The sequence below is a fragment of the Bos indicus x Bos taurus genome, chromosome 18 (genome assembly GCF_003369695.1).
Source record: "Bos indicus x Bos taurus breed Angus x Brahman F1 hybrid chromosome 18, Bos_hybrid_MaternalHap_v2.0, whole genome shotgun sequence".
NCBI classification, from domain to species: domain Eukaryota; kingdom Metazoa; phylum Chordata; class Mammalia; order Artiodactyla; family Bovidae; genus Bos; species Bos indicus x Bos taurus.
In genome coordinates this window covers 8035691-8063347 of record NC_040093.1, presented here as the reverse complement: position 1 = coordinate 8063347, position 27657 = coordinate 8035691, and the positions used below count along the sequence as shown (strand labels likewise).

At 42.8% G+C, this 27657-nt stretch overlaps 1 protein-coding gene across 4 annotated transcripts; it reads right to left on the bottom strand.

The window, feature by feature from the left end:
- Nucleotides 1-2758: 2758 nt before the first annotated feature.
- Nucleotides 2759-27657, bottom strand: LOC113875591 (zinc finger protein OZF-like). 4 transcript variants are annotated; one of them, XM_027514124.1, is made up of 6 exons: nt 27528-27657; nt 20327-20513; nt 18145-18271; nt 17304-17462; nt 9579-9674; nt 2759-6925 (listed from the first exon to the last, which is right to left on the bottom strand). In XM_027514124.1, the coding sequence occupies exons 2-6, from the start codon at nt 20339-20341 to the stop codon at nt 5637-5639; spliced, it is 1686 nt and encodes a 561-aa protein (XP_027369925.1). In that variant the 5' UTR covers nt 20342-20513; nt 27528-27657; the 3' UTR covers nt 2759-5636. The 4 variants fall into 4 exon arrangements, with proteins under 4 accessions (XP_027369925.1, XP_027369926.1, XP_027369927.1 ...); XM_027514125.1 differs by having other exon boundaries at nt 17304-17399; nt 27528-27652; XM_027514126.1 differs by lacking the exon at nt 2759-6925 and adding an exon at nt 8466-8619 and having other exon boundaries at nt 27528-27648.

The window sequence follows — 27657 nt, the reverse complement described above, 5'->3', positions numbered from 1 at the left end:
ATTTTTTAAAAAAGCAGTCCCCTCTCCTGCCTTTTAAGGTCTAAGAGGCACTTTCACAAAGCTAAAGCAAAACAAAAAAAGAAAAAAAGAAAGAAAAATACTGATCTGTGTTGTAAAGGGGTTATTCTTCTCTACTATGGAAATCTTTGCTAAGAAGAAACTCCTAAACACATCAATAGCCTTTACTGAATAAGACATCATGTTTGGATGTACTGTCTCATTTTTCATAAGTATTTTAGGATTAAATCACTGGTAGGTTGGTAAATGTGGGCATGGTCTAGGCAGTCTTTCTGTCTCTGTCTCACACACACAAATACACCAAATCATTCAGATCCATCCTACAAAATCTCCAAAACACCATCAGATGGAATTGGGAAATCAACACAGAATCACCAAGATGGGGTGGAATTTGATGAGCTGTTGCAGTGTGTGTCTCTCTAGCTGCAAAATATTGGCTCTAGCATCATGCAGGTGAGACCATCATGACCACCATTTACCAGAGACTTGCTGTGCACCTGCCTGTCACCCTCTTAAACATTCAGCCACCCTGCTCACTATTCAGAATGATATTGTCCTAATCCCGGCTCACTGGCTGGGAGGCTGAGACTTGCTGTCAGGAGTCCCCGGTCCCCCAGATTGTAGGAGGCAGAACCAGGAATTGAAGATAAGCTGCTCCTGCCCCCAAAGACTGGACTCTTACTCAGTGTTGCTTTGAAGCTGTGCCTTTTGGTGAAAAGCATGTATGATATTACAACCCCACTAGGTCCCACGCCTGTCCATTTCTCCAGGTCCTTCCAGGTTGTGGAATCGGCCTGTGAGGCAATAGTGGAGCAGTGTGAGTGTGAGTGCCCATGTGTGTGCAGAGAACAGGGGCCACGGTTCAAGAGTCTACATGTTAACCCTGAACTCTAGACATCAAAATGTCTCAACTCTGGGTCCAGCGCCAAGTGGTTTGGGTTGATGGAAAATCTTATCTACAATCTTAAGGGGCAAGAGCAGGAGGGAGAAAAGCAACCCTTACTCTCAGGCTGGGCACAGCCTGGGCAATGCCCATTCCCCTTCCAGCTGAGTACCCACCGCCCTCCCCTGCCTGCTCTGGGGGTCTCTGCTGTTACACCTGCCCCATCACTCACTCAGCCCAGGAAGGAGTCCAGCTGAGACAAAGCTGTCCTGAGACACAAGGGGGAAAAGCCGCTGTCCCACCCAGTTCCCCAGCTGCCCTCTCCTCCTGGACACTATCTCCCTCACCTTGTTGGAGTCTGAGCCATAAGGACACACTCACCAAGGTAGATCACTGCTGCTGGAACGGGCAGCAGGACTGTGGCTGTCAGTAAATATGTGCCACGCAAGCCATGGCAGCTATGTCTTGAGATCCCCTGAGTTCATCTCCCCCCCTAAAGAGTTGCAATTACCCTGGCACTTGCAAGGCACTGACAGCTTCTGCAGAGGGACCGAGGTACCTCTGCAAAGAAGCTGTCAATGTTAGTCCCAAGACAAGTCAGCATCCGCAGTCCCTGGGGATTAAGACAGAACTAATTAAAAGCAGGTGCAGCTGAGGGCAACATTTTCCTGCCCCCACTGCAGTGAATCCTGTGTGTCCAAGGGAGCACAGGACAGACAGGGCACTCAGCGTTGTGCTGGGATGGCAAAGTGGATCCTCAAATCCTGCCCCTCCTCCCCGCCCCTGTGAACCAGGGTCACAGAGATGAGACCTGTCATGTTCGTGTTGGACTCTGAGCTGTGGCGTTTTAAGAGGGAACAGTAAATCTGACTCCGTATTAGATCTGTTTCTTCCTCAACATTGTGCTCTGTTGCCTGTGCTTAGTCATAATGCACATTTTGCAAAAGAATGTTGCCTAGAACCTGAAATATATAGGACAGCCCATCCTCAAGACTCTGACCATTAAGCCTGTGCTCTGCAACAAGAGAAGCCACCACAATGAGAAGCCCGTGTGCCGCACCTCGGGAGCAGTTCCCACTCCCTGCAACTACAGAAAGCCTGCACAAAGCAGTGAAGACCTAATGCAGTCAAAAATACTTCTACCCTAACTTGTTGAGTGCCTACTCTATGTAATACAATTCATATAGTTCCACTTGCTCTTTTTTTCCTTCCACTGCCCAGGGTTAACTGTACACTTGTCTTCATGTTTCTTTTTATAGTTTATGTGTATGTGAAATAAAATTCACACTTTATGGTAAGACAAGAAATATGTGTTTTTTTATATTATTATTTTTTGGCTGTGGCACGAGCCTTATGGGATTTTAGTTCCCCAAGCAGGGATCAAACTCCAGCCCTTGACAGTGAGAGCATGGAGTCCTCACAGATGGACCACCAGGGAATTCCCAGAAAAATTTAAACATAAAAAATTTTTCCTGTCCGGTGGCCTTCCCTCACCCCCAACTGTGCCTTGTGTACCTACATTAGGCATCGACCAAACCTCCCCCATCAAGAGAAATACCGACTCAACCACTAAGAGCAACATCCTCCCAGCATCAAGACAACTCCTTAACACTCCTTCTTGACCTTGTAAGGGACCTCAGTGATGCTTAGATCTGGGTTGTGTAAACTGTCAACAGTATGCCATTTAACGTACAGCCGTCTGTCTCAGAAAATATATATGTGTGTTTTGACTTCCAACAGGTAGAACAGGTTTTGGAACTTTCTGAGAGGCTGTTACTGGGTTATAATTCTCAGTTGGGCTTGAATAAAATTTTCCTTAGATTGACTAATTTTTTGTTGACATGTACTTGTCTTCTATTTTTTTTATGTCAGCTTAGATGATATCTAGCTTGCTCCCTAGACTAAAATGATTAGACCAATGTTCATACATTACCTTTTCTGTCCCCACTTCTCTCCCAATAGTTGATTTACAATGTTAATTTCTGCTGTACAGCAAAATAACTCAGTTATACACATACATTCTTTTTTATACTCTTTCCCAATATGGTTTATCACAGGATATTGAATATAGCTCCCTGTGCTATGCAGTGGACTCTCTTTTTCTACATGGTTGTCTATGGGTTCTCGTCTCTCCACATAGGCAATCAAATCATCTGCAAATAAATGACAATTTTGTTTCCAATTTTTAAACCCATTAGTTGTTATTATTGTCATGCTATGTTGGTTAAGACCTCCAGCAATGTTTAGCAGGAATAGAGACAGCAGATTTGTGTACCTCACTGGTGAATAACTACAGAATATCTTCAAAATTTCATCATTAAATATGATGTTAGCTATAAAGTTTTGGTAGCTAATATCTATTAAGTTAAAGACTGTATATTTACACTGGTTTTGCTGTGCAGGGTTTTTGGTTTCTTTTTTTTTTTTTTCTGTAAGTATCATCACTGACTCAATGGACATGAATTTGAGCAAACTCTGGGAGATAGTGAAGGACAGGGAAGCCTGGTGTGACCATAGGGTCTCAAAGAGTCAGACATGACTTAGCTATTGGACAACAACAAATGATTTTTATTTTCATTTTGAGTGCCAAGGTTCTTGCAATGTTATTCTTCTCAAATATTTTTTTATTGATGTAAAAATTCATAAAATATAGTTAACCACGTCAAACTATTCAGTGAGCATTTACTACACTGAGAATGTTATGCAATCACCACCTCTATCTAATTCCAAAGCACTGTCATCATCCTAAAAGAAAACTCTGTGGCCATTACTCACTCAGTCTCTATTCCCCGTCCCCCAGGCCCTGGTAAGCGCCACTTTCCTTCACGCCTCTGTGTTGTTGTTGCTTAGTCACTCAGTCGTGTCTCTTTTGAGACCCCATGGACTGCAGCCCACCAGGCTCATCTGTCCACGGGATTTTCCAGGCAAGAATACTGGAGTGGGTTGCCATTTCAGGGGATCTTCCGGACCCAGGGATCGAATCTGGGTCTCCTGAATTGGCAAGTGATTCTTTACCACTGAGCCACCAAGGAAGCTCTTATGTCTCTATAGATTTATGCATTCTGCACATTTTATAGAAATATAATATGTGATCTTTTTTTTTTTTTTCCAGTTGGGTGGCATGTGGGATCTCAGTTCCCCAACCAGGGACCAAACTCACGCTTCCTGCATTGGAAGTGCAGTCTTAACTAGCGGACCACCAGGGAAGTCCCAATGCATGGTATTTTGGGTCTGGTTTCTTTCACTCAGTGTACTGTTTCTAAGGCTTATTCATTTTATAATATGTATCGATAGTTCACTTGACTGTTTCTAAGGCTTATTCATTTTATACTATGTATCGACAGTTCACGTGTATGAGTGATTAATACTCTATTACATATATACATGTATTCTGTTTATCCATTTAGCCACTGATAGGCATCAGGGTTGTTTCCACCCGCTGGTTTTTGTGAGCAGTGTGCTGCTATGAATATTCTTATCCAAGTATTTAATTACCTGTTTTCAACTTTATTGGGTATATACCCAAAAGTGGAATTCCTGGGTCATTGCTCACTTGCTAAGTCGTGTTTGACTCTTTGTGACCCATGGACTGCACCATGCCAGGCTTCCCTGTCCTCCAGTATCTCCCAGAGCTTGCTCAAACTCACGTCCATTGAGTCGGTGATGCCATCCAACCATTTCATCCACTGTCACCTCCTTGTCCTCCTGCCCTCAATCTGCCCAGCATCGGGGTCTTTTCTAATGAGTCATTCTTTGAATCAGATGGCCAAATAATTGGAGCTTCAGCTTCAGTATAAGTCCTTCTGATGGATATTATGTGTTGATTTCCTTTAGGATTGACTGGTTTGATCTCCTTGCAGTCCAAGGAGATCATCTACATTAAGGAGGTACTACATTTACTACATTAATAAGGCTCTCCTCCTCTCTGAGTTTGTTGATGTAAGGAAGATCTTACATCATGTTGATGTGGGAAGACTACCACATTCACCACATCCATAGGATCTCTCTCCTGTACAAGATGATCAAAGAGTTTTGACTTTTCCAGGGGATACTGTCACTATCAAAACATTCCTGAAACTTCCATTTTTATGTACAATGAGATGTGACTTTTCTTAGCTTGCTTGTATTCACTGCAACTGCAGGGTCCCTCTCCTGAATGAATACCCTAATGTATAACCAACATGACTTGAAAAAGAAAATTTCCCACTTTCCCTGCACCCACATGGGCTGCCTCTTAAATGCATAGCCTGTGACTTTCAAATAAAGTCTTTTGACAATCACTGCCTCTTATACTACGTTGCATGCTCAGTCATGTCGGACTCTGTGTGACCCCATGGACTGTAGCCTGCCAGGCTCCGCTGCCCACAGAATTCACTAGGCCAGAATACTGGAGTGGGTTGCCTTTTACTACTCCAGGGGATCTTCCCGATCCAGGGATCAAACCTGCATCTCCTGCATTGGCAGGCAGATTCTTTATACCACTGCACCACCAGAAAAGCCCATTCTCACTGACTTTATAATGTTTCTTTTTTTGGCAAGATCCCTAAGGTATGATCAAACAAGGTGAATGTCTTCAGATGGAAGATGTACAACTTTCATTCCATGTACAAGGTTTCTTTCCTATTAAGGAGTTCCAGAACAGTCTGTATAATGAGAACACTTATGGCATTTCCATTCTGTGTGAGTTCTGTGACTAGATAAGGTTAATCGAAAGAGCTTTGTCACGTTCTCACAGTCACTGTGCACATGATTTTCCTCTATGCTGAGTTCGCTGATGATTAGCAAGCACTGATTTCCGAAAGAAGGCTTTCTGACATTCATTGCATCCATAGGGCCTCTCTCCTGTGTGAGTTCTCCGGTGACTGATAAGAGCTGACAGAGTAGTAAACGCCTTCTTACAATGGGGGCATTCATATGGTTTCTCTCCTGTATGAATTCTCTGATGTACGGTGAGATAGGATTTGGCTGTGAAAGCCTTGTCACACACACTGCATTTGAATGGTTTTTCACCTGTGTGGGTTCTCTGATGTATAATGAGCGTTGACTTACATGACAGAACCTTCCCACATTGGGGGCATTCACACAGTTTCACTTTGGCATGACAATTTTTTAGATGGTTAGTGAGACCTGACTTCTGGATGAAAGCCTGCGGACATTCACTGCATCCATAAGGTCTCTCTCCTGTGTGAATTCGCTGATGGATCATGAGATACGCCTTAGTGGAGAAGGCCTTCTCACAGTTTGAGCATTCATACGGTCTCTCTCCTGTATGAACTCTCAAATGGATAACGAGATGTGCCTTTGATGTGAAGGCTCTATCACATGCACTGCATTTGAAGGGCTTCTCGCCTGTATGGGTTCTCTGATGTACAATGAGAGTTGACTTAGAGGACAGAATCTTCCCACATTCACTGCATTCGTGGGATTTCTCTGCTGCATGATGACTTTTCTTATGATCGCTGAGATCTGACTTCTGGATGAAGGCTTGCTGACACTCACTGCATCCATATGGTCTCTCTCCTGTGTGGATTCGCTGATGAATCAGGAGCTGAGTCTTTTTTGAGAAGGCTTTCTCACAATCGGAGCATTTGTATGGCTTCTCTCCCGTGTGAGTTCTCTGATGTACAGTGAGATGTGCTTTCACCATGAAGGCTTTATCACAAACTCCACATCTGAAGGGTCTTTCTCCTGAGTGAGTCCTCTGATGTAAGCTGAGCTTTGACTTCCAAGGAAAAGCTTTCCCACATTTGCTGCATCTGTGGGACTTTCCTTCTCTGTGTCGGGTCTTCTGATGATAGGCAAGTGCTGACTTCGTAATGAAGGCTTTCTGACATCGACTGCATCTATACGGGTTTTCTCCTGTTTGAGTGTCCTGATGAGTAACCAGCTTTAACTCACTGGGAAAGGTTCTCTTACAATCACGGCATCCATGGGAATTATTTCCTGCGTGCGTTCTCCAAGGCATGGTTGTGCGTGGTTGACAAGTATCCACTGCATTTTGATTGCATCCATACAGTTTCTTGCCTAAAGAAGTTGAGTTATAATTAGCAAACCCTGACAGCTAGATGAAAGCCAGAGTACTCATAGCAGAATGAACAATATGGCAAGTAAAGGTCCAGAAAAAGGTTTTTTTTTTTTTAATTATTATCAAAATAAGAATGAGATAATTAGTAAAATTTGAGGAAACTCTAAATTAGTAGTAATATTCTGATTTTGAAAACTATTCTGTTTATGTTTTTTAAATTACCTGTTTCTAGGAAATACACAGTTATGTATTTATAAAGGGTCATTATTAGGGGTCAAGAGTTCAGGAAAGCAATATGTACTTGTGTGTGTGTGTGTGTGTGTGTGTAAAATGACAGACAGATTACAATAAAGAAAATGTGGTAAAATGCTACCACTTAAGGGAATCTGCAAAAACAATGTACATGAAATCTGTGTATAATCTTGGGATTTCACATGAAGTCTAAACTATTTAGGAATAAATATTTTCAAAAGGAAAAAACAGAAAATAATAGAAGACATTCGTATTAAGTTATATAGGAGGATTACTCATAATGGCCTGAATGCAGAGTGACTAAATTGTTTTAGATTCCCACAATGGCATCTTGCACAGTACTCTAGTATTTCCAATCTAAATGCTGGTTACATCGTGGGTTGATTGGAAAAATTAACTTCATTATACTTCATTTTCACATAAAGAAGTAAAAAAGTAGGCAGTAGTCAGGAAATGCTCACGTGTAGGAGGACTCTGGAAGGAATTCAGATATTATATTATTAATAAGAGTAACAGGATGCCATTCAAGGTAATACTAGGAGAGAGATGACTCAGCTTTCACTTCAAAAATGTCATCCTTTGTGTATGTGAATTACAAGGTCTTAAATATTGTGACTTCACACTGTTTTTAGGCTTGTGGACTGTGGTTATGAAAACTGGTAATGATCTGCTATGTCATATAGCATTGTTCTTAGATTACACTTTAGATTTTGCGCTCTACCCTCCCACTCAGAAGGTTGTTCTACATGATGGTTTATCCTGTCATTCCCCATTTTTTCAATCCAGGTAACTGTCAAAACATTATGTCTTTAATAAGCCAGATGTTTCTGAAACTTATGCTCATGACTGTTGGGGGGGGGCGGTGAGGTGGTGAGTAGCTAGAAACACTGACTTTCCTTACTTCCTTTTTATAAATAAATAAAAACAGCAAAATTTTTGCAAAAAATCACTTGATTACTGTGTGGAGAACAGAGAGAAGCAAGATTAAAGAAGTCAAGAGTATTTTCAAGAAAACTATAACAATTTTGGCAAAAAATACTGGACTTCGACGTGTGAGTGAAAACAACAGTAACAGAAAAGAGTGGAGCCCTTGGGATATAGAAGACAGTGAGACCAAACTTGCTGACAGATTAAACTTGTGGTATGAGCGAAAAGAGGAACAAAAGTGATGTGAATGTGAGGGAGGTATCAGATCTCTGAGTGCAGAAAAGAAGTATCAGGTGACTATATGAGGCTAAGGGAAAGTTTGGTCAGTAGACAGAAATTTGGGGGTCATCAGCAAATAAATAGTATTGTTAAGGCCATGAAATTTAATGAATTTACACTGGTTAACAAATGACAGAAACAGGCAAAGATGAAGCTTCATGCTTTTCAACTCTGAAGACTTTAGGAGATGCCCAGAGTATGGAGAAGGTCCATTCACATCAGGCACAAACAATGACTACAAAGGAAAGACGCCAAGTTAAGTCTTGCACAAACATCTGGGGGAAGCACTTTAGAACAAAGGATCCTCAGCTTTTAAAGTGTATTTACCCTATCTTACTGATTCTTTCTTGTCTAATTAATTCTGCAGGCAATAGACAATGAACCTTCCCAAAACTCTAATATCACATTTACAGACCACCACTGTGGTCAGTATCCCCACCTTCTGGTTTGCTCTGATACATTCTCACACAGCCCACAGAAAGCCACCGGCACTGGTGCTGCTGTATTAACTGGAAGAATTGTGGCATTATTTGATCAGGTAAGTAAGTGTTAGTCACTCAGTCGTGCAAGAGGCTAAAGAGAATGTGGAGAAAGGAAGTGATGCTGCCAAAGAGGAAGAAGAAGGAGGAAGTCTGGATGCTGTAAGGAAACTAATTACTGAACACTGAGTCAATCTGAGAGAGAAAAAGAGGCACATTTTCCTGGAAACAGCATGCAAGAGAGCCTCATCGATGATTTAGGTGTTTGTAAAGACCTTCAGAGTCCCTTGGACACCAGGCAGATCAAACCAGTCCGTCCTAAAGGAAATTAAACCTGAATGTTCACTGGAAGGACTGATGCAGAAGCTGAAGCTCCAATACTTTGGCCACCTGATGCAAAGAACTGACTCACTGCAGAAGACCCTGATGCTGGGAAAGACTGAGAGCAGGACAAGGGGGCAACAGAGGATGAGATGGTTGGAGGGCATCACAGACTCAACAGACATGAGTTTATTTCACTCTGGGAGACAGTGAAGGACAGGAAAGACTAGCATGCTGCAGTTATGGGGTTGCAAAGAGTCAGACGCAACTTAGTGACTAAACAACAACAACCTTCAGAGTTTTAGCCTTGCTAAACACATTCGGAAGGGTCAGCCTTTCACGTCCAACTACTTTCAAGGTCTCCCATCTTGCAGCTTCTCAGCTATTTACTTACCTGAAAAGTACTGATGCTGCATTTCATCTTCTACTTTCCATGGCTCTTCTCTGGGCTCGAAGGTAAGGATCACAACTGGTTTGGTAGCTTGATAGCCTGTTTATGGGAAATGACAAAGACTTGGATGCTTACAATTGGACTTGGTGGGGGATGTCTAGGAAGAGCACAAAAGGAACAGACACACTATCACCTTGGCAGATTAAAGAGCTAATGAAGATGAAAGCACATTAAGTTCTGATGGGAACAGAAGGACTGAAAATTGATTGTCTATAAACTCAACTCCAGTATCTTGAGGCTCTTTGGACGTTAGAGCAACTAAAAAAGGAAAGGCTATTGGCTGTGTTCTGAATGACACAGGGCAATTATCGTTAACTAGTGTCATAGGTTACTAGAATTCTCCAGTAACACATCCTGATGTTGGCTCTTCTAAGCAGAACCTAGTGGCTACCACTCTTCCCAGGTAAAGAAATAGAAGTGAAGTTGCTCAGTCATGTCCAGCTCTTTACGACCCCGTGGACTGTAGCCTACCAGGCTCCTCTGTCCATGGAATTTTCCAGGCAAGAGTACTGGAGTGGGTTGCCATTTCCTTCTCCAGGGGATATTCCCGACCCAAGGATCAAACCTAGGTCTCCCTCATTGTAGGCAGACGCTTTACCATCTAAGCCAAAAGGGAAGTCCCCCTCCCAGGTAAGTCCATAGAAATATTCTCAAACGACACTAGTCCTTATTAATTATCACAGATTCTTCTTCCAATGTATGGTGATCATTCTGAGTGTGTGTGTATGTGTGCTCAATTGTATCTGACTCTTTGTGATCCCATGGACTATAGCCTGCCAGGCTCCTCTGTGCATGGAATTTTTCCAGGCAAGAATACTGGAGTGGGTTGCCATTTCCTCCTCCAGGGGATCTTCCCAACCTAGGAATTAAACCCATGTCTCTCGGGCCTCCTGTGTTGGCAGGTGAATTCTCCCCCACTGTACCACCTGGGAAGCCGGTAATGATCATTACCAATAAGCAAAAGACCTACAGGTACGTGTTCTGGCTGTTTTCACCATAAGTTACCACGGCTCGCTCTTTCTGGGTAACAGTTTTCATTAGTTACTATGAAAAGAAGTAAAATGCCCTTATACCGATTTTGCAATTGAACACTTAATTATCAACTAGTCTAGTAAATCACAAGTTCCTGAAAAGCATATTCACTATATCTTACAAGTAAAATATCCCTAAAACAGGGATATAAGATGTCTCTATAAACCATTTCAGACAACTATTTAAAAGGTGAAGAAGAACTAAGTGCTAACATATAAACACAGCAAAAATCTGCCCTCAAGGAGCTTTTGGACACTTTTCAACAGATAGAACAAATAACAGAATCAGATATGAAATGACTACACATGCAAGAATTATCAGCACAAGATTATTAATATGAATGTTTAATATAAAGGTTTACTGTATTGAGAAATAGGAAATCTAAAATATGTAGAAGGGATATTATTAAAATGACCATTTAGATGTACATAAACCAGCAGAAAAATTTAAAAATAAAGTTCAGTTAGTTCTCATTATTCATGGATTTACTGTGAATTCACCTGTTAAAATTTCTTTTTAACCCCAAATCAATAATCATAGCACTTTCACGAACATCTGCAGACATCTGCATAGAATAATTTGAGCAACAAATAATTTGAGTTGCCCAATGTGTATGATCCCGGCTGAGTCTGAACAAAATGATGTTATCTTATTTCAGTTCTCCTATTGCAAACAAGCACCCTTTTCATGGTCTACTTAGTGTCATGTTTTTCATATTTTTATACTTTTTCTTGGTAATTCTGCTGATTAAAATGGTCCCAAGCACAGTGTTCAAGTACCGTCTAATGTCTTCAAGTGCAAGAAGGCAGTGATGTACCTTATGGAGCAAGTGTATGTGTTAGATAAGCTTTGTTCAAGCAAGAGGTATAATACAGGGCTTCCCCTGTGGGTCAGTAGTGGAGAATCTGCCTGCCAGTGCGAGGGACACGGGTTCAATCCCTGATCTGGGAGGATCCCACATGTCACAGAACAACTAAGCCTGTGTGCTACAACTACTGAGCCTGAGCTCTAGAGCTCGTGGCCTGCAACTACTGATCCCATGTGCCCTAGAGCCCATGCTCTGCAAAAAGAAGTCACTGCAATGAGAAGCCTGGGTACAACTAGAGAAAGCCCACACGCAGCAACAAAGACCCAGCTCAGCCAAAAATAAACAAAAATTTTAAAAAGAGATACTGCGCAATTGGCCATGTGTGTGTCAGTTGTTCAGTTGTGTCCGACTCCTTGCGACCCCATGGGCTAGAGACCACTAGGCTCCTCTGCCCATGAGATTCACCAGGCACGAATACTAGAGAGGGTGCCATTCCCTTTTCCAAGGGATCTTCCCGACACAGGACTGAACCAGGTCTCCCACACTGCAGGTCCATCTTTACCCTGTGAGCCACCAGGGAGCAATGTGTCCCTTTCTTCACGTGGACAGAATCCCACAGAAGATTATAATTTCCATAATCCACTTGGCACAGCCTGCTTGGCCATATATAACATTTATAAGAACTATTTTAACATCATTTTCTACTAATTCTATCACCCATGTCATTTCTGGGTCTCTCATTACTTTTTTCCTCTTTTTAGATTTATTGTTTTCCACATTGTTATTGTTTTTAAGAAATATTTTTTCATTTTTTATTTTTCTGGGTCTCTTTCCACAGACTTTCCTTCACATTTATGGGTCCTATTTTCCTGTTTCTTGGCATACATGCGTAGGTTCTGATTGGATGTCTGACTTCATGAAATTAACATTACTGGTTGATCCATGCCTGCTGAGTCATGTCCTACTCTTTGCGACCCTGTGGACTATAGCCCGCCAGGATCCTCTGCCTGTGGAATTTTATATGTGGATATATTAATCTATTCAATTTCAGAATAGATACAAACGTATGTTTGGTAGTATTTCCAGCAGCAAAAATCTCATGTTCCATTAGGAGAGAGTTCTTTTCCATAGCTGACAATTTGATTCTTATGTTTCAAGAGCATTCCACGGTGTTCACATCTAAGAATTAGTACAAGATTCTCTGATTAAAGAAAAAAAATGTTAATGTACTTAGATCATAATTACTTTAGATAACTGCTTCACTGGGAACATGCTGTTCCAAATTTATTTAAGGGGTAGGCAGGAATTTACTGAAGTGCAAACTCTCTGAAATCTAATGCTTTTGTGGTAGGCAATATCATGACAAATCCCAAAGATGTTCATGTCCCAATTCCCAGAATCTGGAAATCTGTTACATTATACGGTGAAGGGGAATTAAGGCAGAAGATGGCATTAAGTCATTTTAGGGCCAAATAAATTGTTTCTAGAGTTTTAAGGTTCACAGAGAAAAATGGTGCCCCAGGGAAGATTACACCCAGAGGCTTACCAATACTAGCTTTAGAAGGTGAGATTTGGCACTCCCGAGTGGATCCGTTTTAGGTGAGATTTTGGACTCTGAGTTGGTCCTGTGACAGGCTGAGACACTCGGAGATGGTGGGATAGGGTGACTCCATTTTACATGTGGGATGGCCACGAATCATTGGGTGCCAAAGGGTGGCCTTCGGTAGGGAGCATAATGGCCTCCCAAAGATGTCTACATCCTTATGTCCAGGACTTGTGAATATGCTATATTATAAGGCAAAGGGGACACAAGTTAGCGATGAAGTTGCTAATTAGCTGATTTTAAGATAGGAGATTATTTTGAATTTTCTGGGTGGGCCCAATGTAATCACAAGGGTCTTTGAGCGTGGAAGGAAGAGGCAGAAAAGTGAGAAATGAAGAGCTGACCAGTCATCACTGGCCTTAAGGAAGGAAAGGGGCCAAAGTTATGGAATCTGGGCAGCTTCTAGAAGCTGGGAAAACAAAGAAACCGAGTCTGCTCTAGAACCTCCATAAAGAAATGTGACCCTGCCAACAACCTTGTTTTTAAGCCCAGAGAGATGCATTTTGGATTTCAGATCTCTGGACTAACACGCTGTGTTATTCTGAAACACTGAGTTTGTGAAAATTGGTTACAGCAGCCATAAGAAACTAATACAGCTGTACTTTTACATTCATTATATTCTGAGGTTTTCACTCCATACTGCATTTCCTGACATCTAAGATTTCCTTTACTTAGAGGAGTCTCTCCCCATTTCCCAAGGTAAAACTGTGATACAGGACTTAATTTGGGGATACAGTTTCCTTTTTTTTTTTTTACGGCTTTCAGGGGATTTCTCTTTTCTGAGTTCTTCCACTTTATAAATGTGTTTTTTCCACTTTCAGTGCCTCTAGAGTTGTCTTTCTATGCTTCTCTGACAAGTGAGAAGGTATAATTGATCACTGAAGACCATCACACTCTTTCCTAAGGTTTCAGTCCCATGGGAACTCTTTGAACCCCACTAGGATATCACTTCTGGGAAAAAGGTTCCCCACAAGAGCTACATTTCTGCTCCATATGATCTCACTGATATTTACTAAGTCTAATTTCTCATGGAAGTGTTCTACACAACCACTGCATCCACGGCATTTCTGTCCTGAAATCAACCCTTTATATATTTTTTTTTTGGCTGCACCCCACAACAGCCTGTAAGATTTTAGTTCCTCAATCAGGGATTGAACCTGTGCCCCTTGCATTGGAAGCTTGGAGTCTTAACCACTGGACCGCCAGGGAAATCCAGCATTTTTGCCCTAAGTGAGCATTGACACATATGAATGTGGGGAAGATTCTGGCTCAAGGCTTTCCCCCATCTCTGGTACCCAAGGATTTTTCTTTCTATGTAGTATCTGTAACATATAAGACATATTACTGAAGGGGTGATCACATTCAGCATTTCTGAGGCTTATTCCCTGGGTAAACCCCCGATTATCTACTGAGGCCTGACTTCTTAGAAGAGGCTAGGCCACAATCACTCTGTTTAGCAGCTCGCTTTTTAATAAGGACTGAGTTCCCGAAGACACTATCTCCGCAAGCACTGCGTTAACAGGGCTTTGCTCCTGTACGAGTTCACTCAGGTATGAAGAGCTATGACGCCCGAAGGAGGGTTTCTCCAGCTCTGGGGATTCTACAGCTTTCTCTCCCCAGTGAGTCTTCTTATGTTTGATGAGAACATGTGCGCCAAGGCTTTGCCGCGTTCACTGCAGCCATACGGTCTCTCTCTGGTGTGAGTCCGCTGGTGCTGAATGAGCTTTGCCTTGCTTCGGAAGGCCTTTTTGCAGTCACTGCACTCACACGGTTTCTCTTCCCTGTGAATTCTCTGATGCTTGGTCAGGTCAGACTTAAAAAGAAAGAAGGTTCTTCCACATTCGCGGCACTCATAGGGCTTCTCGCCTGTGTGGAGTCTCTGATGGGCAATGAGGTAAGCCTTCTGGGAAAAGGCCTTCCCCCACATACTGCAGCCATACAGTTTCTCCCTGGTGTGAGAGCGCTGATGTCTCTTGAGCAGGTAACCTCTGGCTGAAGGCTTTTCCACACTCACCACATCCTGTAGGGTTTCTCTCCTGTGTGACTGCTCTTGAGACCCATGAGCTGCAACCTTCTGGAAAAGGCTTTCCCACACTCATTAGGTTCATGGGGCTTCTCTCCCGTATGAGTTCTCTGATGTTCAGTGAGCTGAAACTTCATGAATGCTTTCCCACATGCGTTGCATCTGTGGGGCTTCTCTCCCCTTTCAGTTCTCTGATGTCTAATGAGCTGTGCCTTCCTGGAGAATGCTTTCCTGCACTCACTGCGTGCATATGGCTTCCTTCCTGAACAAGTTTTCTGACGGCCACTGAGCGGTGATTTAGTGCTACTGGGTTTCACACAGCCATGGTATTTGATTCCACTAAGAGTTTTATTATCTTGGAGGCAGACAGATGATTTCCCATACCCACTGAACCCATCAGAGTCCTTTCCTGTGTATCTTCTATTCTCGACAACAAAACCCAACTGTGACTTCAAACTTTTACAGTGTGAGCCAAACTTACTGTGTTTTTGTGTTAAAGGAACAAGGCTTTTGCATAAATCAAAAATATTTGCATAACTTTGTGGACATCTTTCCAAAGTTTTAATCCTGTTTTGGTTTTCTGGGTGCCATTGCATAGGATCAATCTCCCACATTTCTTCTAGGAAAAAGAACAATGAAAACATCCATGATAATTCTACGGGGGGGAAACGGAGTACAGAAATGCCATGGTTTGAGTTAGGTCTTATAAGATCCCAGTCTAAGAGAAATGTCTACTGTGGAAGTGTATCCTATGCTTTGTGAAAAAAATGACAGTATTATAAAACAAAAGTCAGTAGGAACAGCAGTTAAGTTAGTGTTAGTCACTCAGTCGTGTCCAACTCTTTGTGACCCCGTGGACTGTAGCCCGCCAGGCCTCCTCTATCCATGGAATTCTCCAGGCAAGAATACTGGAGTGGGTAGCCATTTCCTCCTCCAGGGCTCGAACCCACGTCTCCTACATTGCAGGCAGATTCTTTACCATCTGAGCCACCTGGGAAGTCCAAAAGAAGGCACCTGGAATTCATACAGAAGGCCTTTTAAAATTTTTTTTGGCCATGTCCTGTGCCATGTGGGACCTTAGTTTCCTGACCAGGGATAGAACCTGTGACCCCTGCAGACGAAGCATGGAGTGTTAACTACTGGACCACCACAGAGACCTTCAGAAATAATAGAGCAAATAGGAAAGACTCAAGGTAACTGAAAGGCAGAGCAATATGGTAGAACCTAAACAAAATGCATGGGGAAGAAAAGAATTCACCAGGAGGAAAAATGATCTCATTCATGAAACTGAAGGAAAAAGTATTTTGCAGGACAATTACTTTGGATGCAGGCAAAATGCAGAATCAGAGGGCAGATTAGACTATAGAAAGAGAGCTGTCAACCCAGGAATATCTGTCAGAGAGCTTAAATCTTCCATATGTGTGAACACACACTCTGAGGGTGAAGACAGGATCTGGGAGAAAAGAGGATTCTGGTCCCACACACAGGAAGTAGAGCATCACAGGCCAGCGGCTCTGGTGGCTGGCAACACACATAGAGTTAGAGTGCAGGTCAGACGTTAGCAGGAGTCAACCTGGGGCCCTCCAGCAGAGAACAGAAAGCTGAGGCCCTGAGACTGAGTCAAACTTTTAAGAGAAGATTAACAACAAAACCCTTAACCTGAAAGCTGGGGAAGCAGAGGGTCAATCAGTAGACAGAAGTCCCCTGGGAGACAAGGTGTGTGTGGTTTTCAGATGAATGAAGGTGAGGTGGGTAGTCAGGGAGGGAGAATAGCTCTGTCAAAAGGGGAGCTGATACTGCAGAGGCAGGGAGCAGCGCTAAGTGCAAAGTGATTTGTATGGGTGGTGAGAGAGACCTCATAGTGAGTAAGGTGGAGGACAGGAAGTGAGCCTCTGCAGACAAAGGAAGGAGAAGGCACGAGGGAGTATGCTGGGAGGCATGGAACCACCTTAAGACCTCAAGGTCTTGGATGAAACAAACAACAGTAAGATCCAGAAAACTGTAAAAAAGAAGATATCATCCTTTAATAGCAGGTAAAGAAGAACAGCCCTAATAACAACATGCGGAAAGGTGTTAGGTTATTGGGTCATCAACTGGTGTCAGGGAAGTTCCCTAGATAATACTTCAGAAATGTCAATCTGTCACTGACTAACTGAATTTTCGTGTCATTTTGTTCCACCTTCTTGGTTTGCGCTCACTCACCTGAGCAGGTTGGACTCAGGGCTGCTCCCTCGACCGTCCACGGGGGTCCTCCTTGTTCCAACTGAAAGAGTGAATTTGGTGTGGGAGCCTGATATCCTGTAAACGGGAAATCACGGGATGGCCGGTGCTGAGCATTTGAGCCGGGGTGATCTACGAGAACTGTACAAAGTTTGATTTTGAGGACCACATCCCTTATACTTCGATAAAGTAAAAACCTTTACCTTGGAAAGAGAGAACATGCATTCTAGGACCTACAGTGCTTTAGTCCCAACCATAAAACACAACATTCCAGGAACCCTGCAGATTTCACTGAATGAGAAAGAAAAGGCAACTGACTATAATGCTGTCTGCTGGGCTGCACCTTGCAGTCCTCCAAGCCAAGCCCTGGACTCACCCAACTTCAAACCAAAGAAAAAGAGCCCGGAGTCGGCGACAGAGACATCAGTGGTTTAATGGAGGGAGGAGCTTACTTGTCTGACGCAAGGTCCTGGAGCAATACCCCACTGTGTGCAGTACATGGCAGGTAGGACATGACGGCAGTCTTTGCTGGGGTGGGGTGTGCATTACCAGTTACAGGGGAAATTGATGTCAGGTTGGCTCATTGGTTACCAGGGAAACCAGCAGAGAGGCACGCCCATCACCATCCCTATGATAAGCTCTCATAGTGGAGATGTTCTGATCTAAAGCTAGAATGGGCATTAGCTGGGGCCGGGGTAAGTTTGTAGACAGGGAGGTCAGTCATTTGAGTAGGGTGTAAGTGAAGCAGGCATGGGTTGAGCCAGAGATGGACAGAGAGCAGGAGAACGCCATCCTGGGTGGCCTGAGCACACGCTGCCCTTACCTACTGACACTAAGTTGCAGTAGTTCTCCAACATGACGTCCCAGTACAGGGCCTTCTGAGATGGGCCCAGTATCTGCCACTCCTCCTGGCTGAAGCCCACAGCCACATCCTCGAATGACACAGAGCCCTGTAATAACAAATTCCAGTGCAAATCATGATGGAACATGTGGAAAAAGAATAAGAACATGTTCTTTTTTTTTTTTTTAATAAATCAGAAGAGATCTCATTTTTATTTTATTTTTTGGCCGTATGACATAGTTCATGGGATCTCAGTTCCCTGACTAGGGACTGAACCTGGATCACAGCAGTGAAAGCCCAGAATCCTAACTGCTAGACCACCATGGAAGTCCCAGGAACAAGTTCTGTTTATCTTCCCCATGATAAAAAATTATGTGCACTGTGGCTGTGGCTATTTCACATAGGATAGACCATGTGCCTTTTTTAAAAAAAATCTGTATTTATTTATTTTTGTGCTGTGTCTTTGTTGCTGCATGGGCTTTTCTCTAGTTGTGGGGGCCATGCCCTAGCTGTGGTGTGTGGGCCTTTCATTGTCACGGGTTCTCCTGTTGCAGAGCACAGGCTCTAGGCCAGTGGGCTTTAGCAGTTGTGCCTCCCAGGCTCCAGAGCACAGGCTCAGTAGTTGTGGTGCTCGGGCTTAGCTCTGTGGCAATGTGGGATCTTCTCGGCCCAGGGATTGAACCTGTGTCCCCTGCATTGGCAGGTGGGTTCTTTACCACTGAGCCACCAGGGAAAGCCCATGACTGTGTCTTAGTCCACTTGGGTTGCTATAATAAAATACCACAGACTGGGTAGCTTATAAAAACAAATTTATTTCTCACAGTTGTGGGGGCTGGGAAGTCTGGGATCAAGGGCCATCATGGCCACCTTTTAGTGAGGGCCCGCTCCCTGGTTCACAGCGGGAACCTTCACAGGGAAGGGCGAGAGATCCCTGTGCATTCTCTCTTAAAAGGACATTCATCCCATTTGTGAAGACCTCACCCTCATGACTGACCTACACACCTCCAAATGGTCCCACCTCCTAATACTATCATCTTTGATTGGTTAAGATTTCAACAATGAATTGTAGAGGCACACATTCAAACCATAGCCCTGTGGAATTCTACAAATTAGTCCTTCCCAGCCTAGAAAAGAACTAAAATTTGCATAGAAATAAAAGACACTGTGCAGTAAGAATGTCTTTGTTTATATGAGTGAAAAATCTGTTATTAATTTAGAAGTCTATTAGAGGCAGACAGGGTATCCTAAACCTCCATGCTATGAAATATTATGCAAACATTAAAATCAATGAGATGGATTTAAATATACTGGTATCAATGATCTTCAAGGCATTCTCTTAAATGAAAAGAATCAAGCCCCCAAATAGTATAGTCTATAGTATATAGTCTATATAGTATATAGTCTCATCCCAGACATATGAAAAACTCTTAATAACATATTCAGTTACATATCTATAAGTTTACATATGTGTGTGCATAGAAATGCATATATTAAGATATACATAAATTAATCTAAATATAGATATATTTTACCAAACATGAATTTGGTGGGAGACCCAAATTATTAACATGTTACCCTTCGGGGTGAGCCTTTGGTGAGAAAAAGGCAAAAGAGGATATTCTCTTTTGGTGCAAAGACTTTTGTGTGCTTAAACCTTGTGCACGCAAATGGAGCTATGTATCATTTGTATAAGTAAAAATACAAAGATCACCCAAGAATAATTGACTCTGACTTCATTATTTTGAAACTGGGGTTAAGAAGTTATAAGGGAAGAATTTGCCTCTATTTTAAGATTTTAGCCTAAACTTACTGTCCAGCAGATCCTAATTTTTTTTAACATATACTCTTCTCAGGGATTTCTTGGTGGCTCAGAAGGTAAAGAATCTGCCTACAATGGAGGAGACCAGGGTTCTGTCTCTGGGTCGGGAAGATCCTCTAGAAAAGGGAATGGCTAACCACTCCAGTATTCTGGCCTGGAGAATTCCACAGACAGAGGAGCCTGGTGGGCTACACTCCATGGGAGTCACAAAGAGTCTGACACAACTGAGTGACCATCACTTTCACTTTTCACTTCATACTGTTCTCATTTCACCAGACTGCTTTTTAGAAGCTTCCACAAGTCCCCTGGGAAACAAAGGATTAAAACAAATAACACAAACCTCACCTGGACCTTGCTCATCTTCTCCACTTCTTAAGAAAGAGTGTGTAACTCCAGGCTGTGTTCTGTCTTCTCTCTTTCCAGGCCTGCTTGGAGGTTATGGTCAGGGGTCTCAGGTCAAGCTGCTGCCAGAATCCATGCTCTCCAAAGCCTGGAGCCTCCTATTACTGAAGATGTTCCTGTAGACTAGAATCTGTGGATTCAAGAGCAAATTCAATGACTGAACCTACGGCCACAGCTCTCTGTAGCCACGAGTACTCATTCAAACAGAATGTCCCAATAATTCAAGTCTCTTTAACTCCCTGAAAGCTTTTCTATCATGGGGTTGGGTCCCACAGAAACATATGAAATGGGTGAGACGAATGTCTTTTTTGACAAAGTTGGAAGAGTGTGAAAGTGAAAGAGAAGATGGGAAATACAAACCAGCTCATGGTCTTGTCCATGGCTAAGATCTCACACAGATCCAGTTCAGGAAAAATGAAGTACGAAAATGTTGGCTTTATAAACAACAAGGTCCTACTGTACAGCACAGGGGACTATATATTCAGTGTCTTACGATAAACAGTACTGGAAAAAGACTATAACAGCGTGTGTACATATATATAACATAGTGGAGTAGGAAATGGCAACCCACTCCAGGTTCTTGCGTGGAGAGGCAAGAGAATTCCATGGACAGAGAAGCCTGATGGTTACAGTCCACGGGGTTGCAAGAATCAGACATGACTGAGCAATAAAAAGAAATGGTAAAGAATCTGACTGCAATGCAGGAGACCAGGGTTCAATCCAAGTAGGGACGATTCTCTGGAGAAGGGAATGGCTACCCACTCCAGAACTCTTGCCTGGAGAATTCCATGGACAGAGAAGCCTGGGAGGAGGTGGGGAAGGCTACAGTGCACGGGGTCGCAAAGAGGCAGACACAACTGAGGGACTAACAATTTCTTTTACTTCCATACAGTGGAATACTAATAGCAATGAAAAGAAATACTCTATTGCTACATGCAATAACTTAGATGAATTTCACAACAAAACATTGAACATAAGAAGCCAGACACAAGAAAACATGGATGCATGATTCTACTTACATAAAGTTAATAGTCAGGCAAATCTAGTATGTTTTTAGGAAATTAATTGCCTCTGGAAAGGAGGGAGATTAGGAGGTGGAGGCTTCTAGGGTGCTGGAATACTCTATTCTTTTTTTTTTTTAGCCATGCTGTTTGGCGTGTGAGATCTCAGTTCCCTAACCAGGGATGACCAGGAATTGAACCCATGCCTCTGTAGTGGAAGGGCAGAGTCTTAACCACTGGACTGCCAAGGAAGTCCCTGTAATATTCTATTCTTTTTAATTTGGTTTTTATTTTATTTCTGTAACATTCTAGCCTTTAATTTTGGGTGTTATACTTGAAAAAAGCTTTTAAAGTACAGATCAGTTTCACTTATACATTTTCACAATTTTTTTAAAAAAAATTTCAAGCAAAAGAAAGAACAGTAATTTAAACCTCGTGTACAAAAAACCCTCATAGAGAACAGTGTACTCAGCGACCCCCCTGGTGGTTCAGTGATTAAGAACATGCCTGCCAACGCAGGGCATACAGGTTCAATCCATGGTCCAGAAAGATTCCACATGCCTTGGGGTAACTAGGCCCCAGGCACACACAACTACTGAGCCCGTGTGCCTAGAGGCCATGCTCTGCGACAAGAGAAGCCACCTCAGTGAGAAGCCCCGTGTGCCACAACCAGAGAGTAGATTCCACTTGCCGCACTAGAGAAAGCCCGTGTGCAGCAATGAAGACCCAGTGTAGCCACAGACAAACAAACAAACAAAGAAGAGTGTAATCAAACTCCACGTATCCACTGTGTGACTTCAATAATTATCAACTCAAACCTCATTTGTTTTATCTACACCTCCATTCACTCCTCCACCACCACTGGATTATTTTGAAGCAAATCCCAAACATTTTTTTATTTCTAGGTGCAAAAATATTAGGTAAACTATAAGCAAACAGAATTCAGTCCCATGTTAAAAGAACAAATCATTATGAACAGGTATGGTGTATGCCCAGAATATAAAATATTGAAAAATCTCACAACATAAAGAAAACTTAAAAGGGAAAAAAATTATCAACGAAAAAAAAATTTAAAAGCCTTTTAAGGGGACTGTAATGTACAGCATGGTGATTACAGTTAAATACGTATTAGACGTGGGTTCAATCTCTGGGTTGTGACGATCCCCTGGAGGAGGGCATGGCAACCCATTCCAGTATTCTGGCCTGAAGAATCCCCATGGAGAGCAGAGCCTGGAGGGCTACATCCATGGGATCGAAAAGAGTCGGACACAACAGAGCAACTAAGCACATACACTTGAAAGTTAATAAAAAAAAGTAGATCTTCAGTGTTCTCATCACTAAAAAGAAATGGTAATTATGTCACATGATGCATATGTTGACTAACGGTGGTGATCATTTTGCAATATGTAAGTGTATTAAATAAACACAACTGTACACCTTTAAACTTATAGAATTATATATGTATATGCCAATTACATCTCAATAAGGTGTGTGGGACACCTTTGAGAAAGATTAATAACTATAAAGTGCATGTACCATTTATTCAGACTAGCAGGCACTCTGCTTTGTACTCAAAGAACTTTTGCTCATTCCATCTTTCTAACAGCTATGAAGTGGGAATCATGACAGCTTTTTTCACAAGTGATGAAGCCTGACTCAAAGATTAACTACCCAAGTCAGAGGGAGAAGCAGGTTCTTCTTACTCCAGTCCATAAACTTGCTACCTGGTCAACTCTATTTGCAGATGACAAAGATGCTCAGCTAGAAAATATAAAGGAATCAATCTGAAGGAATCAATTAGTAATATCTGAGTGGAATGAGGTGACAAAATATATCTTTTTAATTTTTGCTCTTGTTCATTACATAAAATTAGAAGACACAAAATTGAGGGAGCTGGGTCATATGGGAAAAAAAATGACACTATTTACAGCTACAACAAAAGTACAACCTGTTTACAAACAAACGTAATAAAACATGTCCAAAACACATACAGAAAAACATCACAGCTGGTCAAAGAAACAAAAAAACTTGAGTTAAAAGAAATCCATTTACATGTTCCTACACATGGACATCACCAGATGGTCAACACCGAAATCAGACTGATTATATTCCTTGCAGCCAAAGATGGAGAAGCTCTATACAGTCAGCAAAAACAAGACCAGAAGCTGACTGTGGTTCAGATCAGGAACTCCTTATTGCCAAATTCAGACTTAAATTGAAGAAAGTGGGGAAAACCACTAGACCACTCAGGTATGACCTAAATCAAATCCCTTATGATTATACAGTGGAAGTGAGAAATAGATTTAAGAGACTAGATCTGATAGACAGAGTGCCTCATGAACTATGGATGGAGGTTCATGACATTGTACAGGAGACAGGGATAAGACCATCCCCATGGAAAAGAAATGCAAAAAAGCAAAATGGCTGTCTGAGGAGACCTTACAAATAGCTGTGAAAAGAAGAGAAGTGAAAAGCAGAGGAGAAAAAGAAAGATATAAGCATCTGAATGTAGAGTTCCAAAGAATAGCAAGGAGGGATAAGAAAGCCTTCCTCAGCGATCAATGCAAAGAAATAGAGGAAAACAACAGAATGGGAAAGACTAGAGATCTCTTCAAGAAAATTAGAGATACCCTACTCCAGTACTCTTGCCTGGAAAATCCCATGGGCAGAGGAGCCTGGTGGGTTGCAATCCATGGGGTCGCTAAGAGTCGGATACGACTGAGCGACTTCACTTCACTTTTCATTTTCATGCATTGGAGAAGAAAATGGCAACCCATTCCAGTGTTCTTGCCTGGAGAATCCCAGGGACAGGGGAGCCTGGTGGGCTGCCATCTATGGGGTCGCACAGAGTTGGACATGACTGAAGGGACTTAGCAGCAGCAGCAGCAGCAAGGGAACATTTCATGCAAAGATGGGCTCAATAAAGGACAGAAATGGTATGGACCTAACAGAAGCAGAAGATATTAAGAAAAGGTGGCAAAAATACACAGAAGAACTGTACAAAAAAGAGCTTCATAACCCAGATAATCATGATATTGTGATCACTCACCTGGAGGCAGACATCCTGGAATGTGAAGTCAAGTGGGCCTTAGAAAGCATCACTATGAACAAAGCTAGTGGAGGTGATGGAATTCCAGTTGAGCTATTTCAAATCTTGAAAGACGATGTTGTGAAAGTGCTGCACTCAATATGCCAGCAAATTTGGAAAACTTAGCAGTGGCCACAGGACTGGAAAAGGTCAGTTTTCATTCCAATCCCAAAGAAAGGCAATGCCAAAGAATGTTCAAACTACCGCACAATTGCACTCATCTCACACGCTAGTAAAGTAATGCTCAAAATTCTGCAAGCCAGGCTTCAGCAGTACGTGAACCGTGAACTTCCAGATGTTCAAGCTGGTTTTAGAAAAGGCAGAGGAACCAGAGATCAAATTGCCAACATCCGCTGGATCATGGAAAAAGCAAGAGAGTTCCAGAAAAACATCTATTTCTGCTTTATTGACTATGCCAAAGCCTCTGACTGTGTGGATCACAATAAACTGTGGAAAATTCTGAAAGAGATGGGAATATCAGACCACCTGACCTGCCTCTTGAGAAACCTATATGCAGGTCAGGAAGCAACAGTTAGAACTGGACACGGAACAACAGACTGGTTCCAAACAGGAAAAGGAGTACATCAAGGCTGTACATTGTCACCCTGCTTATTTAACTTCTATGCAGAGTACATCATGAGAAATGTTGGGCTGGAAGAAGCACAAGCTGGAATTAAGATTGCCGGGAGAAATTTCAATAACCTCAGATATACCGAAGACACCACCCTTATGGCAGAAAGTGAAGAGGAACTAAAAAGCCTCTTGATGAAAGTGAAGGAGGAGAGTGAAAAAGTTGGCTTAAAGCTCAACATTCAGAAAACGAAGATCATGGCATCTGGTCCCAACACTTCAAGGGAAATAGATGGGGAAACAGTGGAAACAGTGTCAGACTTTATTTTTTTGGGCTCCAAAATCACTGCAGATGGTGACTGCAGCCATGAAATTAAAAGATGCTTACTCCTTGGAAGGAAAGTTATGACCAACCTAGACAGCATATTGAAAAGCAGAGATATTACTTTGCCAACAAAGGTCCATCTAGTCAAGGCTATGGTTTTTCCAGTGGTCACGCATGGATGTGAGAGTTGGACTGTGAACAAAGCTGAGCGCCGAAGAATTGATGCTTTTGAACTGTGGTGTTGGAGAAGACTCTTGAGAGTCCCTTGGACTGTAAGGAGATCCAACCAGTCCATGCTAAAGGAGATCAGTCCTGGGTGTTCATTGGAGGGACTGATGCTGAAGCTGAAACTCCAATACTTTGGCCACCTCATGCGAAGAGTTGACTCATTGGAAAAGACTCTCATGCTGGGAGGGATTAGGGGCAGGAGGAGAAGGGGACGACAGAGGATGAGATGGCTGGATGGCATCACTGACTCAATGGACATGAGTTTGAGTGAACTCCGGGAGTTGGGGATGGACAGGGAGGCCTGGTGTGCTGTGATTCATGGGTCGCAGAGTTGGACACGACTGAGCGACTGAACTGAACTGAACTGAACTGAAAAGTGTAGTACCTACATCTGTATCGCTTCTTCCCAAATTAAAATACCCACTTGATGGAGCATAATTGTGATAGTATTTTTAAAAGAAAAGAAATAAAACTTTCAAATGGTTATGATAGGATGTTAGATTAAAATGTATAAAATCATACCAATACCTACACATCTGATCCCAACGCTAAAAATGAAATATACTAAATTTTAACAAGAGTTGCTTTCTGGAGGAGTATTTAAAGTGTGTTAGTGCTCAGTCGTGTCCAACTCTTTGTGACCCCATGGAGTGTAGCCTGCCAGGCTCCTCTGTCCATGGGATTTCCCAAGCAAGAATACTGGAAAGTGAAAGTTGCTCAGTTGTGTCCGACTCTTTGCAACCCCATGGACTATACATTCTCTACTATTCTACAGAATTCTCCAGAATACTGGAGTGGGTAGCCTTTCCCTTCTCCAAGGGATCTTCCCAACCCAGGGATCAAACCCAGGTCTCCCTCATTGCAGGCGGATTGTTTACCAGCTGACCCACAAGGGAAGCCCAAGAATACTGGAGTGGGTTGCCGTTCCCTTCGCCAAGAGATTTTCCGCGCCCAGGAATCAAACCTCAGTCTCCTGCATTGGCAGGCAGATTCTTTACTGCTGAGCACCAGGGAAGCCCTGATTTCAGGATGAACCTGAAAACCAAGTATTTTCAATAGGAATATACAGTAACATGGATGCAAGACCGGAAACTCCACATCTAAAATTAAACATGCAATAAGCTCCCCAAACACTCTCCCTAATGAGGACACAAGTTCCAATCCCCTAACAACAGACACCCCAAATGTTACTCTCCAGCAAAGATCTCCCAATTTGTCATGCTGTTAATCATGTTCAAGACACCGCAAAGCCAAACAAACTGAAACGCTGTTGTCTGGAACAGTGAAAGGTTTATTTCAAGGCCTTGCATTGAGACAAGACAGCTCTTGCCCTAAAACGCCCTAAAATGAGAAGGGATCTGGCAAAGCAGTTTTAAAAGCCAGGTGAGGGAGGGAGGGGGTTTGCAGGGTCCAAGATCAGCTTGTGCACAATTCTTTAATTGGCTTTTGGTGAGGTAGCAGGATGGTTTCACAGGGGTTAACATTATCAGTCCTTGGGTTCCAGGAGGCCTGGGGTTCTGTGCCCTACCTCACTAAATAGTTTATTAATATCTTCTTCTTTGTTGGAGAGGGAGAGGTTTTTTTTTTTTTTTTTAACCTCTGCAAAACAACTCATGAAATGTACATCAAGTACTATTATCTAGGTACTTCAGAGAGGAGCTGAAGCACAGGATGTGAGGGAAGGCCTGTGCCAGGAAGGCCTGGTGGCATCCAGCTAGGTTACAGATCCAACACGGTAACCGTGCTCCCGCACCAGAGAAAACTCTCAACATGAACCCCCAGGTTGGTCCACAAACACAAAAGGTACCAGCCGGCATGACCCTTCGCGTCACCCCAACGCCTACCCCATTACGCAATCTGGAACAACAACAACAACAAACACCCTAAGGCGCTCTCCCTGGCCCTGAAACACGCCCAGAAACCAACACTGACCTGACGGATGACTTCTGTCTTCACCGCTGGAGGCAAATCACAGGATAGACGTATTAAAACCAAGCGACCACCCTCTGCCGCAGGCAAGACTCCTGGAAGCTGAAAGGATGGCGGCCGACGAGGTTCACAA